Source organism: Drosophila gunungcola, assembly GCF_025200985.1.
Source record: "Drosophila gunungcola strain Sukarami chromosome 3L unlocalized genomic scaffold, Dgunungcola_SK_2 000003F, whole genome shotgun sequence".
In the NCBI taxonomy this organism is placed as follows: Eukaryota; Metazoa; Arthropoda; class Insecta; order Diptera; family Drosophilidae; genus Drosophila; species Drosophila gunungcola.
Genome location: NW_026453179.1, coordinates 5,582,814 through 5,599,956, shown reverse-complemented (window position 1 = coordinate 5,599,956; position 17,143 = coordinate 5,582,814). Strand labels below are relative to the sequence as shown.

Sequence of the window (17,143 nt, the reverse complement as noted above, 5' to 3'; positions counted from 1 at the left end):
ACCCTGGCCCCACATATATACCACCTATATACAAAGTTCCCTTCCGCCGGTTTTTAGTGCTTCCTCTGACGCCTCTCCCCAACCGACCGACATTCAATTTGAATATCATTGTCAAGCGATCGCGAGTCGCGTATTAATTAACAACAATCCAGCGACGATCTTGTGATTCTCTCAATCTATAACTGTGCCCAAATGTGTCTCTAAAAAGACCACCACACCACCACCGCCTTAGTGCATAAATCTTCAGCGTTTTGTGATATTTGGTTTTGTGCACCATGATCATTTGCATATCGGGTTTTATAATTGGCGAAAGGTAGGAACCCATTGCCTGACCCAGAAAACGAAAGTTCTCCTATCTTATACTTTAGATACCAAAACAAAAAGGCTTGGTTTTGTTATCGAATTTGGAAATTCCAAAGAGAAGCCATTATTTATATGGAATTTAAGCTGCCTGGACTATCTATTTTAAATTATTGTAATGCGTTTATATTAAAAACATTATTATCCATTGCGGATTCCAATTTCGATATCTAATGCAGATATAATTTTTTTATTTTTTGAGCACTACATACATGCATTAAATGTTAAAAATCTTCTTGTTCAGTATGACTTAAAGTACTTTAAATAAAATTAATAGCTCTTACTATATTCATTTTCATTGCGTCATTTGGTCTAAATTAAAGACCAATCAATGTTAAGTCAAGAGCCACACTTGTTTGATAAGCGGTTTTGATAAAGAAATCTTGTGGTAGCTATATTATTTATATGTAGTTATATATTGTTTCGAGGGTAGGAAGCGAGTGCTTCACCTGTTTAGTAGTCTCTTAAGCAATACTGATAGAACCACTTGATTAACCAGCAAATTCTTTGCCTCTTTCACTTGCAGCTTTCCCCAAAAGAGCCTCGAGCGGAGCGGCTCCACCCAGTATGAACTGGCTGGAGCGCCACAGCCGGGATCTGCCAATGCCTCCTCCTGCACAGACAGCGGCAGTGTTGGCGGCTATGTCTACCTGCAGAATCACTACGCACCCGGCGCCCACAGCAACTCGGCCGCCATCAACTATCCTGCGCAACAGCATCCCCAGATGGTCTACCAAATCCAGCAGTATCCCACGTGCCATCAGCAGCAGCAACAACAACAGCAGCAGCAACAGCAACAGCAGCACCTGCAGCAGCAGCAACAGCAACACATGCACCAGACCAGCGCAGGTCACTACATGCAGGTCACGGCGACGGGTGGCCAATACCACCACCATCACATGCTCCACGGCCACGGGCATCATGTCCACCATCATGGCCACGGCGGGGCGGTGGTCATCGCCGGCAGCGGTGTGGGCACTGGCCTGGGATCCGGAGCCACCAGTGTGATCATGCAGCACCAGCAACAGCAGCAGCAGCAGCAGCAACAGAATATGCACAAGAAGAACTCCATCCGGAATGGCGGTGATGTCCTCAAGCGAGGGCGAGCTCAGTCAGCGTAAGTAGTGCCTCCAGGGGATGTTGACACTAGATTGGGAATTGAGGGGAGCTATCTGGCTAATAGGAGCAGCACTAAATGTGTATTCTACAGGGGGAACTTGGAAGATTTCCGGGAAACATTCGTTATCAAAATGTAAAATTTGAAGGGGAAAATAGAAGAAGTTTTATCAAAATGTGTAAGATTATGAGAGGCATCGCCAGGATTAAGTTCAACGAAGAACAGATGGTTTTCAAAGTTATTAAATACATGTTTTTAGTATTTAGGTAGCCTCTATAAATAGTTTATTTGGAGCTAGAATTTTATTTAAAAAACATTACGTAACTAAAGTACGTAGGTTCAAAAATTAGTGCTATAAATATAAAATGATAAAACAATCGCAGTACAAAGTTTATCTTTAGACTAGGATTGTTTATATTAAGTAATCATTTCTGGAACTGTCTTTAAAGTTGATAAGCCATTTCAATTCAATTAATTTTATCAGAGATGTGTGTTTATCAGTTCTTAGAGATACTCTTAAAAAAATCAGCAATAAATTATTCACAGTCATGCGGTTATCAGCTTTAGAAAAATTCGCATGATTATGAATTCATTATCTGGAGAATGTACTGTATATATAAGCAAAAAACGTACGACAATGCTTAGTTTTAGCTTCTGTATTTAAATTTGCTTAACATTGAACATAGAACTCAGACAGATTTTGGTGAACATTAATTGCCTACTTGGGGCATTTCGCCAATTCTTGTGCAAACAATCCATCAAGCTGAAGGGTAGCAACAGAAGCTCATCGCCTATCTAATTAGTTATCAGTAAAAGTAAAAGTGTGCCTTGGGGATTGACCATTCATTCAGCTAAATGAGTTTGGACTTTGTCCGCTCGTTGAGCATTTGAATAATCATCATCAGGGATATACAGGTGGTATCTTAGATTAGGCGCCGTCTCAAGATAGTGGCGTCCAGCCAAATATTTGCTCCACTGCAGTATATCATCAGATGAGTGTGGACCTTAATGCAGCTGTCTTTCCTAATTTCATGCAGGCGAACCATGAGTTTGCGAATCGGGGAATGCCCCAAAGTAGTTTTCTTTTTCCATTTTAATAGCTACTTTATGGGGACCATGTTGACTAATTCGAACTGTCTGCAGATGGAGTATCGATCGAAATTACCAATTGCTTGTGGCGCGAGGCACACACAACAATAAGTAATCAGGTCGACAGCCCAGAGGGGCGACAGTGACGACGCCAGAAAGTTGTGTTTTCAAAGATACTCATGCGCTATCTTATCGGGCGGGGCAAAACATTCGGTCTCCGGCGTAGACTTTTGCCAGTTATTTGCAAATTTCCAGCCAACCAACAAGCAGGGCGCACTTTTCGGCACACACCGGATACCCAAGATACCCAATATACTCATCGGTTATATATATATATATATATATATCTTCCCATTAGCTACGAACTCTCACAAGATCTGTTGGAGAAACAGATCGAGCTGCTGGAGCGCAAGTACGGCGGAGTGCGAGCCCGCAACGCGGCGGTCACAATTCAGCGCGCCTTTCGCCACTACATGATGGTGAAGAAGTTCGCCTCGATCACGGCAATGGCCAAGGCTGAGAAGCGGCTCAGTCGACGCATGGTGGTGACGGCCAGTAGCCTTGGATTGGCCGAGGAGGGTGCCTCCTCATCGTCGGCCTACGGCAGTGCCACGGAATCTCAGCTCGCCGAGCAGCAACAGCAACAACAACTGGCGGCGGTACAACACCACCAGCAGCAGCAGCAGCAACAACAGCAGCAACAGCAACAGCAGCAGCAGCAGCCACGTGTCACCATCATGGCGGGTCCGGCGGGAGCTGCTTCGCCGGGCCTATCCCGGACACCTCCAACGCGATCGCTTTCCATGCGGGAGCGACGTCAGCTGGACTGCAGTCCCATACCGCGCAGTCAGTCAGGTGAGCACAGATAAGACGCCAACACACCTGCCACCGGGATATCAAATAGAGTGACTAAAGTTGCATCAGCTCAAGGTGCTTTGCAAGATAAAGATTTAAATTCCATCGTGTTATCAATTATCAGCCTTAGAAACAAACATATTTAATTTAAATAAAAGTAAACATATAAAAGAGTTTAAATTGTTTATCATAAGAAGTTTATTAGATACCATAAAGTAATCATTTTCAAGGGTTTTCTTTAATTTCATGTTTTTACATTTTTTTTTTGCAATTTCCACTGAATTAACTTAATCTGTTTAGAGTAACCTTTTTGGTGACTTTTTAAAGCAAATATGAGTTTTTTTTATGACCTTCTGAAATTTAAATTAAAATGTAAACAAGATAATGTTGCGTATTTTCAAGTACCTCCAGTTTTTTAAATTACATTTAATAATGTACCTTTATCAACGAAATGTTAATCTGCACTCTTTCTTATTTTTTTTAATAACCAAAAAGTACTAGACATAAACAATTTTTGCGTCTTAATTTTGTTTTATCACACAGTACTCAGTTTGTTAAGCTTTTAAGAAAGGTCTTTGATCTCTTATCAAGAAATGTTTGCTCTTATCTGAGCAATCACAAATTAATGCCATTAGATCAGAATAAACAAATTAAAATAAATATACGTAATGTGTTTTACAATAAATGAGGCTAGGCTTTAGCTGTCTTACGGCAGTATTATTATCCCAGGTGGCAACTAATTGCAAATAATTTCCAAAGCTTGAACTAATTGATTTTGCATACTTACAGGAGCTTCGCCCGCCTCCATATCCAGTTCGACAGTCAGCACTTCCGCTCTGGCCTCCCATCCGCATGTGAACCTGTTGCACGCGGCCGAACCGCATTACTACAATGCCCAGGCACTGCCCACGGCAGCTGCCTACTACACCAGCTACCATGGATCGCCGCATGACTTGAGCTATGCCAGTTCGGCGGACACCTCGCTAAATGCCTCGTGGGTGAACACCAGCGGTCACTCACCGCACACGCCCTACTATTCGGCCGCCCAGATATACATGCGACCCAAGGGCGGCAGCACCACGCCCTACGCCCAGTTGCAGCGGCAGCACCGGAAGCGGCAGCGGGGGCAGCGGCAGCGGGGGCAGCAACAAAAAGGTGCCACCGGAGGTGCCCAAACGCACCAGCTCCATAACGGCCCAACAGCAGACGCAGTTGCTCCTGCTGCAACGCCAAACGCCGCCGCCTCCGTCGCTCCTCAGGACCAATGGCCTGTGCAAAACCGCTGAAAACGGCAGCTTGACCTCCGTCCAAAGTTCTGGTTCGGATTCGAGTGTAACCTCAGCGGAACGCAACCTCAACAGCGACTTGGGCTCGGATCGCAGCAACTCACCGCACACTTGGAAGCGCGGGACAGCGCTGAACAGCTCGCAGCAGTTCTCCACGCACTCGGCGGACTCAGCGGGAGCGGTATCCGGCGGTGGAGTTGGCGTGGCCGGAGGAGCCGGTGTGTATGCTGCACAGATGCAGGCAGCCGTTGCAGCGGCCACGGCGGCCGGAGGATTGCCACCGGCCGATGATCATGCCATCTCCTCGCACACGAGTGCCGCTCAGTATGAGCAGCATGAGCAGCAGCAGCACGAACAGCAGCAACTGCAGGCGGCCGCTGCCGCAGCCGGAGTGGCCCAGAATTACAAGATGTCGGAGACGATACGCAAGCGACAGTATCGCGTTGGACTCAATCTGTTCAACAAGAAGCCGGAGAAGGGCATCACCTATCTGATCAGGCGGGGATTCCTCGAGAACACACCGCAGGGTGTGGCCCGTTTCCTGATCACCCGCAAGGGCTTGTCCCGCCAGATGATTCGGCGAGTATCTGGGCAATCTGCAGAACCAGTTCAACATGGCCGTGCTCAGTTGCTTCGCCATGGAGCTGGACCTGTCCGGTCGCCAGGTGGATGTGGCTTTGCGCAAGTTCCAGGCCTATTTCCGGATGCCCGGAGAGGCGCAAAAGATCGAGCGGCTGATGGAGATATTCTCGCAGCGCTACTGCGAGTGCAATGCGGACATCGTGGGGCGACTGAGATCATCCGATACGGTAGGAGTTTATTATTTGATTTAAATTCAGCTTCCCTCTTATAATTTTAATCGTATTTTGCAGATCTTTGTCCTGGCCTTTGCCATCATCATGCTGAATACCGATCTGCACACGCCAAATCTGAAGCCAGAGCGTCGCATGCGCGTGGAGGACTTTATCAAGAATCTGCGCGGCATTGACGATTGCCATGACATCGACAAGGACATGCTAATGGGCATTTACGACCGCGTCAAGTCTGACGAATTCAAGCCCGGCAGTGACCATGTCACCCAGGTGATGAAGGTCCAGGCCACCATTGTGGGCAAGAAACCAAATCTGGCGTTGCCCCATCGCCGACTCGTCTGCTATTGCCGGCTGTACGAGATACCCGATGTGAACAAAAAGGAACGACCCGGAGTGCATCAGCGCGAGGTGTTCCTGTTCAACGATCTGCTGGTCATTACCAAAATCTTTAGCAAAAAGAAGACCTCCGTGACGTACACGTTCCGCAACAGTTTCCCGCTGTGCGGCACCGTTGTCACCCTGCTGGACATGCCCAACTATCCGTTCTGCATCCAGCTCTCCCAGAAGGTGGACGGCAAGATCCTGATCACCTTCAATGCCCGCAACGAACACGATCGCTGCAAGTTTGCCGAGGATCTCAAAGAGTCCATCAGCGAAATGGACGAGATGGAGTCACTGCGCATTGAGGCCGAACTGGAGCGCCAGAAGTCGGCGCGCAATCGTGCGCCTGGCAATGCTGAGAATCGTGACAGTGGCGTGGCCGATGTGGAGGTCTGTCCGTGTCCCTATCAGCCTGGATCGCAGGCGGCCGGCGAACAGGCAGCCAACTCCGCTGACTCATCGCAGCAATTGAAGCGCAGTGCGCTTAGCAACAGTCTCCTCGACATGCACGAGCAATGTGAGTTTATCTCATATTAAGATAGCTTATTATTTGTTAGAAAAAAAAAAGTATTATTTGTTATTAGTTAAGATTAAACGAACTATAGTCTTTACTGACTCCGTTTTGTATCATCTTCCAGTTGGCAATGAGAAACCTCAGCGACGGGGCAGCGTTGGCTCTCTGGACAGCGGCATGAGCATCTCGTTCCAGTCCACCACCACCTCCAGCGCCTCGAGGGAGAATGCCGCTGCGATTGCGGCCGCAGCTAATGCAGCGGCGGCGGCCAAGATGCGATTTAATATGCCACCAACGGCGGCGATCGCCACGCCTAGTAATGTGTATGCCGCGCCGGGAATGCAGGCCTATACCCACGCCAACTTTGTGCAGCAAACGCAGGCCGCTTACATGCTGCAACAGCAGCAAATGCTCCAGCAGCAGGCACAAATGCAGGCTCAGGCGCAGGCACAGGCACAAGCACAAGCACAAGCACAGGCTCAAGCACAGGCACAAGCCCAAGCACAGGCGCAGGCGCAGCCACTAACTGGCCGAATACCGGGGCGCGAAAGAAAGGCTTCGCGCACGGATGAGAACGGACGGTCGACGGAGGTCTAAGTCATCTATTGTACATTTTAGTTATTGAGCAAAGCGATAATTATTAAATCTATATAGCATATAGAATGAAGTATCTTGTATAATCCGAATCGAAACGAAACCGAACGCCATTTTCTTTAACACCTAACACACACACACAGCTAACGAGTATATAGTGAATTCTTAAATGTTCCTTCGTTCTCTGCTAATATTAATGTAAATAAATTAAACAATTGTCTGTTCGCCACTATCTACACACTAAAATAAGTTTCTAAAACTAATTGTATATACATCAGCATAAAATAATACACCCACGATCTACGATAACTATTCTATAGATATGCATATGTATTAATTGTAATCTTTCTCCAGACACTTTAAAAACACCAATTTATCCCTGGGCAACTTTCTGGCCCATCCCCTTTTTGATCTAATCCTCGATGAATTACAAATGCGATTTATGAATGTAGTTTTATTAGCATATACTACTAACACCTTCACCCGTTAAGTGCGCGCTATGTATATTATATATTTTCTTTACCCAGCATTATGTTTGTGTAACTAAAGAATGGAGTTCGTATATACCGCGTGTGTGTATATACCCTGAATATTAATTTAAAAGCATTTAGCTATAATTATTCATATTTATAGAGCCAAAACTATCCAAAACCTAAAATATTATATACGATTATAACAAACACGAAACACGATATAAAAACAAAAACAATATGTATATGAAAAAGCAAAAGACTTAAAAATTTCAATAAATGAAAAGAAATAATACCAATGATCAGTTGATCGCATTTTTTATTTGCTGGAAACTTACTTTTTTTCAGGGACTAAAAAGGAGAGTTGAGTTTTTATCAACTCTTTTCAATCGATCGGTAGCTTAGCATCAAGAATTTCAAAAGAGAATTCGGTTGTGGCCCGTAATTTGAAGTTTCCCAATAAATCTTTCACTAAAATACAATAAATAAAATATTTTGGTGTTCGTTTATATCGTTTTTATTAGTGATTCAACTTATTTTGTATTATTGCTGACTTTACTAATTAAGGCCTTGTACAAAATTATTGTATTTTTGTTTAAGTGCTAAATTCTATGTTCGTAGTTCATCTCTGTTCTGTTACGGCTCGTGTATAGATAGGATTGCATTTGGGGCTGGTTGTTAGTATAAACAATTACTTTGAATAATGTACACAAACACAAACGTAAGGATAACACATAGTATTTTTTGTGGATTTTTACATAAATCGGATTGCTTAACCAGAAGCCGCTTGGCGGTGTGTCTGTTGGTTGATAAGCAAAATACGAACTGGCATATGAAATAATACGAATTAAAATTAATCTAAACGTATTTTGGCACTGTAAATAAAAGTTTGCTTCCGATAAAACCCTAACACAAATACATACATACAAATTGCAGCTATCGAATGGGGAAATCAAATCGTAATAAATTACACAAGATTGCTTGCCAAATGCGGAGAGTATAGATAACTCCTATCTAGATCCTAAGATTTTGTCGTTTGATTAAACTAAGAGGCAGCCGTCTCCGGAATATCCATAGTGCTGATCTCTGTCAAGTCGGAGCCGGATGCCGATGCGAATGCGAATGCCCGTTTAGACCATGCCAAAGTCGGTGCAAACGGAGGCAGTTTGTCCTGCCGCCGCTGGCTGGTTATTCTGCTGCTTCTGCTCCTGTGCATTGTTGGCCGCCGCTGCCGCCGCCGCCGCCGCCGCTGCTGCCATATTGAGTTCCACCAGGGTATCGATGCTGTTGAGGCTCACACCCTGTAGGATCTTTCTCGCCGCCAGCGATGTAAAGTTGAAGGACAAGTCGGTCAGACTGGGAAAATTGTACAGCTCCTCGCCGCCGTTGGTCAGCACGTTGCCCATTCCTTGCTCCAGCGATTCCTTGGTCAAGCTAAGACGCCGATCAATGGCCTCCTTATCGATGGACTTGTCATTAGCCAGATCTTTTAGTGCCAAATTGGGCTCACTGCCCAGCGGATTGCTGGACTTGTGGAGCAGATGAGCCAGTGCCAGTTCATCGCCATTCATGGAGCACTTTTGCAGCTGACACACGGACTCGTAGCACAGATTCTTGAGGTCCGTGCTACTGTTCATCATCATCATGTTGTTGCTCTGTGAGGCACCCACATCCTTGGAGTTCTTCTCGTAAAAATGCAGGTTGCCCACCGAGCCGGCAATCTCAAAATCCTGCTTGGCCAGCGCTGCCAGCTTCAAAGGTGCATCGGCACTGGGCGAATTTGGCTGCGATTCATTCTTCAGCACATTGTTCTTGTACGCAATGCCATTGGCCAACTGGAGGCACAGTTTCCGGCTGTTGTTCATGGTGGCATCGTTATTGGTGTTCTTGGCGTACTTTCCACCATCGTAAATCGAAGTATCCGGCTCCACGGCACACGTATTCTCCGGGGAACTCTCGCTGATGAAGGAGATGGAGTCGCAGGTCTCGGAATTGGCCTCCGTTTCGCTCAGGGGCTGCTCGGAAACAGTTTCCGGTTTGACTGGCGTCGAGGTGGCCACCGGAGCAGCTGAAGTCTGCTTGGACAGGGTCTTCTTGATGATCTCGCCCTTCTCGTTGGTCATCGTCTCGTTGTTGATGATGAACACATTGGAGTTCTCCAGCATTTTGCCATTTTCCAAGGTTATCACACTCCTGACCGGTGAGTTCTGCACAAAGATCTTGGTGCTGGGTATGCTTTGGTTCCCATTCGAGGTGGTCACCTGCAGGGTGATGGAATTGTTGCTACTGGAGGTGGGCACACCATTGCCGCTGCCCGCCGGATAGATCATCTCCTCCAGGATGCGACTGGGCGTGCTGGCCCTTTGTCTTTGCGCCTGTGCCTCGGCCACTCGTGCCCGCATGGCCTGATGACGTGGTGTCCCCCGTGGCGAACCGTTTAGCAACAGGATCGAACGAGAACTCCCGCCGTTACTGCTCGACGTGGGTGCTATCACCGCCGTATTGGTGGAGCACTGCGAGTCCAGACTAGAGTGGCCACTGGACTTCTGGCTGAACGACACCTTGCCGCTGTCGATGCTCGATGGACCACTGGCGAGCATCGAGGTCTTGCATGACTCCAGGCTGGAGGGACCACTGCTCTGCAGGCTCCGATACGTGGCCTTGTTGTCCAGGCAGCTGTTGATGATCAGTCCGTCCGTGTGGCGCTTGGCCGCCGTCGCTTTCAGCGTGGCGGACCGCGATGGCGAGCTCTCGAAGATGTGCTTCCCGATCACCGACTTCTGGGCCGTCTTCGGCGGCGTGGGCGTAACCGATCCGCCGTGGCCATGACTCAAGCGGGACGAGTGATTCGTCTTGGCCGTCGTGGCCGGTATCGACTGCGTGGAGCGAGGTAGCGAACTGCTGCAGTACACCGGCGATCGGCGGCGGATGGGCGAGCAGTCCCTGGAGGAAATCAGAAACGTCGACTCGCTGGACATGTGGCGCCGATGGCGGCGGGGCAATGTTGAGGAGCGCTGACTCAGCTCTGAGCCGTCGTAGAACGTCGAGTTGGACAGCGTGTGGGCCACTGGCATGTCCTGCAGAGAGAGTTTAAAGAAGGGTTTTTGTGAGTATGCATTTTAATATCATTTAATTTAAAGATACTTGATCGCCCTTAAGCTTTAAAAAAACAAGGTTTGAAATAAGAATAATAACATCAGATTGCTAGCTTCAAAATTTATTAGAGGCCATTATAAAACATTAACGTTGCAGCTTTTTACCCTTCTGTTGCTAATTGCGAGACTTTATTATTATAAGCCATAAAAAAACTGGATTGAAAAATTTTAATAAAATGGCTTATGTAGTAGGTATAAAGTTGTTATTAACCCTTTAACGAAATATAGAGTTTGATACAAATTGTCAATAGTTTTAGAAAACTAGGTTCAAAATATTTGGAATACTAAATACTTTTAGTTTTGTCATCTTAGTCTTAAGGATCTTTGATTTATTATAAATATTTTCTATTATTTTTTAATACAAAAATGCTGTTTTAGTTTAGGTGCTTACGTGCTCGGCCGTCTGGGTGCCCACGCTGTGCAGGTGCACGGCTCTGGTGTTGAACCACTCGGCTGGGGGAAACTGGGCCGAATAGGTCTCAATCTGTCGCTGCTTAGCTCGACCGCTGCGTCGGAACAGGCGTGAGAGCAAAGATCCTTTTTCTAAGCGAACGTAGAGTAAGGCCATGATTAGAATTGTAATTATTTGATAAATATGATTAACAAACTCACTGGGTGATGACGAATCTGTGCTTTGGTATTCCGAGCTGCTGCTGTCCGTGGTGTTGAGCGTTTGGGCGTAGGTCTTGGACAGACTTCGCGTGGAGGCGCAGCGTTGCAGGCGCTTCGACGAGCCAAAGAGCCGCAAACTGTGCCGGCGTTCCAAGCTGCGCGGCGTGGGAAACGAGGCACTGCGTCGCTTCGCCGCCCTTGGATAGATGATCTTGTCATTGGGATTGCCTGTAAGTTATTTATTGATCGATTGGGTGATGACATTGATTAGCGGAGATATAAGTGTTTGTGTGTACTCACCGCCGCAGATCACATCCGCCAGATTCGTTTGGATGCACTGGTGGGTGAGGTCGCCGTCCCGCTCCGTTGAGATTTCGCCGTAGAGTGAGTGCAAAGCCTCGGAATTGGACATGAGCATAGTGCGAGCCTCCTGGGGAACCACATCGTCCCCGTGCTGCTGCTCCTCCTCCGCCAGATGACCGTAGGCCAGGCTTCCATTCAGCTGGTGGTGATTGCTACGTGGCCTCGATCGACTGCGTCGGCGTCTGGAGGGGATCAAAAATTAGTCGTGGTATTTGGTTTTTAAGAGGGTCATTAAATTTATGAGCTTTAATATCTGAGAACATATTTTAATTTAAGGTAAAAAAATCGATTGTTAATGCTATGTACCTAAAGTTAAATAATAATAAGCTAAATAATAAGCAAAAAGCAGTATTAACGAAAATCGTAAATACTAAATTGACTGAACTAATGCTTTTTTTATATTTTTATTTTAGTCCGACGATGAAACTGGTTGTCTAAATCTAAAAATATTTATTAGTTGTCGTAAATTATTATTGCATATACAAAATTAACAAAAACTACTAAACGTAATCTTTATGAATTAGTTTTTGTAAAATATTAATTAATATAAATAACAAATTATACAAATATTTTGAATTTTTTTTTTTTTTGGCTTTGTAATTGTATAAAAACCAATTAAGCAGGTAAACAAAAGCATTGTTTTTTAAATCTTGGGTGCATTTTGATTTACTAAATCTAAAAGTATTTTTTATTTTTCGTAAATCATTTATGTTTATAATAACCAAAAACTAAGAAATATTTCTTCAATATTGTCCTATTTATTAACTTTGTAGGTAGATGTTGTAAGCACGTAAACTATTATTATTAAATTTTAAATCTTACAGTGAAACTTTTTAAATCTGTAACTAATAATATGTATTATTATTTAAATACGTAAGCTAAAGTATTTTTGTTTAAAAATAAAAAGTATTTATTATTAACAAAATCTACTAAATAATTTTTAGCTTTGTCCTATTTATTAACTTTGTAAGTGGGCGTAACCATTAGCGGGGTGAACTCACTCTGGCGTGAAGATGAAGTATCCCTTGGAAGTCTGGTAGATCTTCTGCTCCTGCATCAGCTGGGCGAGGGAGTCGTAGATGACCTCGGTGGCGGGCGTGGTCATGTGGGGGAAGCGGGCGCCCAGCTTGCCGCGCACATGCTCAATGGTGGCCGACTGACCCTCGGCGGTGAGGTCCATGATCACATCGCAGAGCGCTTCTGGAAGCGGCGTGAACTGGCCCTGAACCGTTGGCGTCACAATGCAGTCGTCAATGTCGCCTGGAAAATGTCAAGGGGAGAGAGGTGGTGTTGGTCAAAAACACGTCGACATGTGCAACTGGCCCGCTTATATGGCTAATCACTGGACGGACAACTGCCTCATTTGGTCACCTAAACTTGCTCGCATTTTTTCCAGCGAACTCGACTTTTTGCTGGCATTTTGGGTGGCCACCTGGGAGACTTGCCTTGGCTCGCTTGGCATTTTGGCCACGTTCGAGTGACGGGGTAATTAAACTGCCTGAAATGAGTTTTGGCTTTTAGTTTGACCTCTCCGTTGTCCGGGAGGTCACACGGAGTCTGCTGGAATATGCATGAGATGAATATCGATTCGCTGGGCTCAAAGAAAAATGCACTTAAAATCTTTAAAAATAGTACATCAATATTTGTAGTATATGCTTTGCAGTTAGAGTTAGCGTTTATATTTTAAGCTATGAAGAACTTAATTTTTTTAAAGAAGTTACCTAACCTATGTAGGTAACAAACAAATTAGAGCAAGACATTTATAAGTACATTATTTAACAATTTTAATTAAAATGAACTTTTTTATCAGCCACTATTTTTGTATTATTTTACTTTTTTTTTAATAAGTAGGGGTTTAGTATATGTGCTAACTATAAGATAATATATCCATGTTCAATTACAAGAAATTTAGCAGATCATATTGAAAAATCCTTTTATGACTATTTTTGTTAAGTAACAATTTCTTAACTAACGACCAATCCTGAAACCATTTTTCTCCCTGTAATTGCAGCATCATCTGCTGGCATCACCGTATATGGCAGCCGAATCGTACACGCGGCGTATACTTAATTAAAACACGCTCCCATCAGGCAGAAAAAATTCAAAACAAAGAGAAGAGCGCTGCACACCTTGCTGTCGTTTCTTATTTTTACCTGGTGGTGCCGCATCGGGCCCGTAAATTAAATGCGCCTCCACAAACGCTTCCTACTTGCAACTTAACCTCTAAAAAAGTGGCAAAAAACAACGTCAAGCAACGCCCCCGAGGCAAGTGTCTAGTGGCATGCCTCAAAACTGCAATAATAAACAGAGACAGAGAGGGAGACGGAGACAATGACATAAGACAGAGAGGGAGAGATGGAGGTGCGATGACTGCAAAATCAGACCAAGTGTGTGACGACCTCCGTTTTGGCCGGGCCAAGTGATGCAGGCACACGGGCACAGAGGCACAGGCAAGCCTCTTGGCCACAAACGTCCTTGCGGCAGTTGCATAATCAATTTTTCAAGTTTTCACTTTCCGTTGCAGCCTGCGGCTGTAAAATTACACGGAAAAAAATGTCATCTAGATTGGTAAGAAATTGCCCTTACAATATATCTTGCTTTTGCCAACTTTTCACTCTTAAAGACAGGAATTATAATTGTAATATTTTCATTTTTATTATACTGTGGCCATTCAGCAAAAAAATGCACTTTCGTTGTTTTTCAAGCAAATTGTATAAATAAAATTTAGTGTCGACACTTAAGCGAAGAAATAATAGCCTATAAATTGCTTTAACAACTTATTATGATCTGATATTTTTGTGGTAGCAAATTTCAAGTAATTATAATAATTTAAAGTATTTTCTTACTAGAAAACCTGGTAGTATTGATGATAAGTTTTTAATTGTGTTACTACAAATCAATTATAAAAATGTTTAGAAAATATTATTATTATTATAATTATTATTATTAATTATTATTATTAAATTTAACAATAGTAGAGATTCTTCCCTTCTATAAAGGTTCAAATTTAGACGGGTACCGGTTCGTTGTACCCTTACTTTTTCCCTCACCGGCTTTTTTTTTTGAGTTCCACATTTCGAATCGCCCTAATAGATTTTTCTCTGTGCACCTATACCCGGCAGCAATTTGCGCCATCAGCCAAAGACAAAATGCCATGTGGGATGCTCCGCCGTCAAGGACAATTAGCGGCAATATCCAACGCAGCTTGCAGTTTGGTTGTTTTGAGTTAGCAGCTTGCAATTTTGAGTTTGCAGTTAGCAGCAGCTTGCAGTCTTTTTCAAAAAAAAAAAAAAACCGAAAAAACGAAAAACAGAAAAAACAGTCGCCAGAAATCCGCCTTTCCCTCTCTCTCTCGCACTTTCACATCGCCCATTTGCAAAGCGATTAATCTTTGGGCCGCGCATTTGTGTGGCGTCACTTGGAGCTGCACTCAATCTCCATCTCGCCAGGCCCCAAACATTCGTTGTCCGCCAGTTAGATGCACTCCCTTTTCCACCAACCGGGCATCTTAGCCTCGGGTTCGGCGATTTATTTGCCAGCGCTTATCATCTGGCACACTCGACTCTTTATTATACATTTCCCATTTGATTTCGCCACTCCGCAATTTGCAATTTGCCATTCGGCATTCGGCAATCGGCATTCGACGCTGTTTGGCAGCAACGCCCTGATCATAAATTTGCCAGTGCAGTAGCCAAATTGGGGCTAGATAAACAAATATGAGAGATGGCTGGGCAAACACAAATAATGTATGGAAACTCTTGCGGCCACCAGATGCCTCGAGTTATCCAAAAGTTTGTGGCCGTCCAGAGGGGCCGAGTTCGAAATGCCTTTTGGCACTGGGTGCAGTTACATGTTCGAAGGCTAAATGGGAAGGTCACGGCCCTAAAGCTTCAAATTTAATAAACGGAAAATAGCTAAGTTGTGCTCACAAGCACTAGCACTAGTTTTTAAATTATCGTTTAATAAATTATTGCCTATAAAACATTCATTCGTTCATAAGCATTGTAAAAAGTAATGCCAAAAAAAATAATGCTAATTAAAATAATTTCGTTAGACTGCCAAAAAAGTAATGCTAATGAAAAAATAATTCGTTATCATTGAAAAAAGGGAATGTCTATGAAAAATGTAGTTCAAAATAATAATAATAATTTTTAATTACCATTGTTATTTTAAAACCCACTTATCAGCTTTAGATAAGAGCTCTTGAGATATTTATATTTTTCATTTTAAATAAAGCGTCAATGCACAAGTAGTTAATTGGACTCATCTGTGCCAAAAGCACTTAAATGGGAAAGTTTAACTATTAAAAGTGGAGGAAGAAAACGAGTAAATTAAATATTTACTGAAGCCTTTGTAAAGAAATACCCCATGATGAACATGGAACTTAAGTACCGAAAACATTAAAAACGGTATGATAAAATATTTGTATAGTTGCAGTTTTCAGTGTTAAATTAAGTAGCTCTTAACTTATTGGAAACATAAAATATTATTGCTTGTATTATAGCGATTAGTTAGCTAGTTATACATAATTACCTTTATATCCGATGTTATCTGACAATGTTTTAGTTAAATAAATGAAACACTTTTGGAACTGTTATATTTAATTTAAAATTGTTTCTTCTCATAAGAGGTTCCATTTCAACTTCTTTGAACTTTTTCCTAGCCGAATTTTTTATAAGTATGTACTCTAGACGAAATAAAAAGTAAAAATAAAAGTAAAATAAGTTATATGGCTCGCAGCCTCAATTCCTCAACCTTTTTTTTTGGGTGACAGATAGTAGATTAAGTTAGAAAAGATTCTGTTGCTTTATATCCATTTAAATTTATTTTGTACTTTACATTTTTAACTAAAGAAATATGTGTGCTAGCAGACTTTTTTTTTTCTCCAAATTTAATTTAGCTATTTACTTTATTATTAGGTTTAATAAATGCAATTAAGTCTTTGAACTTATCTCTTCCACATAGGTGTCGGGAGTTTCCTCTTATTTGCCCGAAAGCAGTTGCAGTTTTCCAGATGGCAGCATAAAAGATGTTGCATATTAATGAACCCACAGCACACTCTGCTCTCTGCCTACATCGAAAACCTGGCCAAGATCAAGGCTCTGTGCCAATCTTGTCTCCCCTGAACATTCGAATGCTCCTCGAGCACGCGCAACCCACTTTCGATGGCTGTTTTTCAGTGGATGTGGATGTGAATGTGGATGTGGATGGTTCGGGGGATATACATGTGTATTTATATTTATATATCCTCCGATGGGGGAGTGTTGTTCGCAATTTGTTCGGCTTATCCGTGGGCTGGATGTTTGCCGGCGGGCGTTGCCACCCCATTGCAATTAAAATTAATAAACGAATCGAAAGGCAAACTCGTGACGCCCCCGCAAAAACTCGAGCTCTAAGCTCAAACGACACTGGCATTATCAATTGGCATTTCATTTTGATTTCCAAATGCATTTCTCTCGGGGATTTCGGTGTTTATCGTTTAAGGAAGTGTTAATTTATTTGCTCCTCTCATTCGCTCGTTGCCCGCTGGCCAGA

General features: G+C 43.6%; 2 protein-coding genes across 2 annotated transcripts in view; one reads left to right on the top strand and one right to left on the bottom strand.

The window, feature by feature from the left end:
• Positions 1–7,783, top strand: part of LOC128258413 (IQ motif and SEC7 domain-containing protein 1) — a 43,171-nt gene extending 35,388 nt beyond the window's left edge. The window contains 7 exon segments of the mRNA XM_052990013.1: positions 887–1,477; positions 2,925–3,421; positions 4,211–4,503; positions 4,505–5,284; positions 5,286–5,516; positions 5,580–6,417; positions 6,539–7,783. Coding sequence (XP_052845973.1) covers positions 887–1,477; positions 2,925–3,421; positions 4,211–4,503; positions 4,505–5,284; positions 5,286–5,516; positions 5,580–6,417; positions 6,539–7,011 — 3,703 coding nt within the window. The 3' untranslated portion in view covers positions 7,012–7,783.
• Positions 7,784–7,971: 188 nt separating this feature from the next.
• LOC128258414 (uncharacterized) overlaps positions 7,972–17,143 on the bottom strand; it is a 63,216-nt gene continuing 54,044 nt past the window's right edge. The window contains exons 5-9 of the mRNA XM_052990014.1: positions 12,610–12,868; positions 11,546–11,790; positions 11,246–11,473; positions 11,025–11,176; positions 7,972–10,555 (exon numbers count right to left, since the gene is read on the bottom strand). Of these exons, the coding sequence (XP_052845974.1) occupies positions 8,609–10,555; positions 11,025–11,176; positions 11,246–11,473; positions 11,546–11,790; positions 12,610–12,868 (2,831 nt within the window). The 3' untranslated portion in view covers positions 7,972–8,608. The remainder of the gene's footprint in view (positions 10,556–11,024; positions 11,177–11,245; positions 11,474–11,545; positions 11,791–12,609; positions 12,869–17,143) is intronic.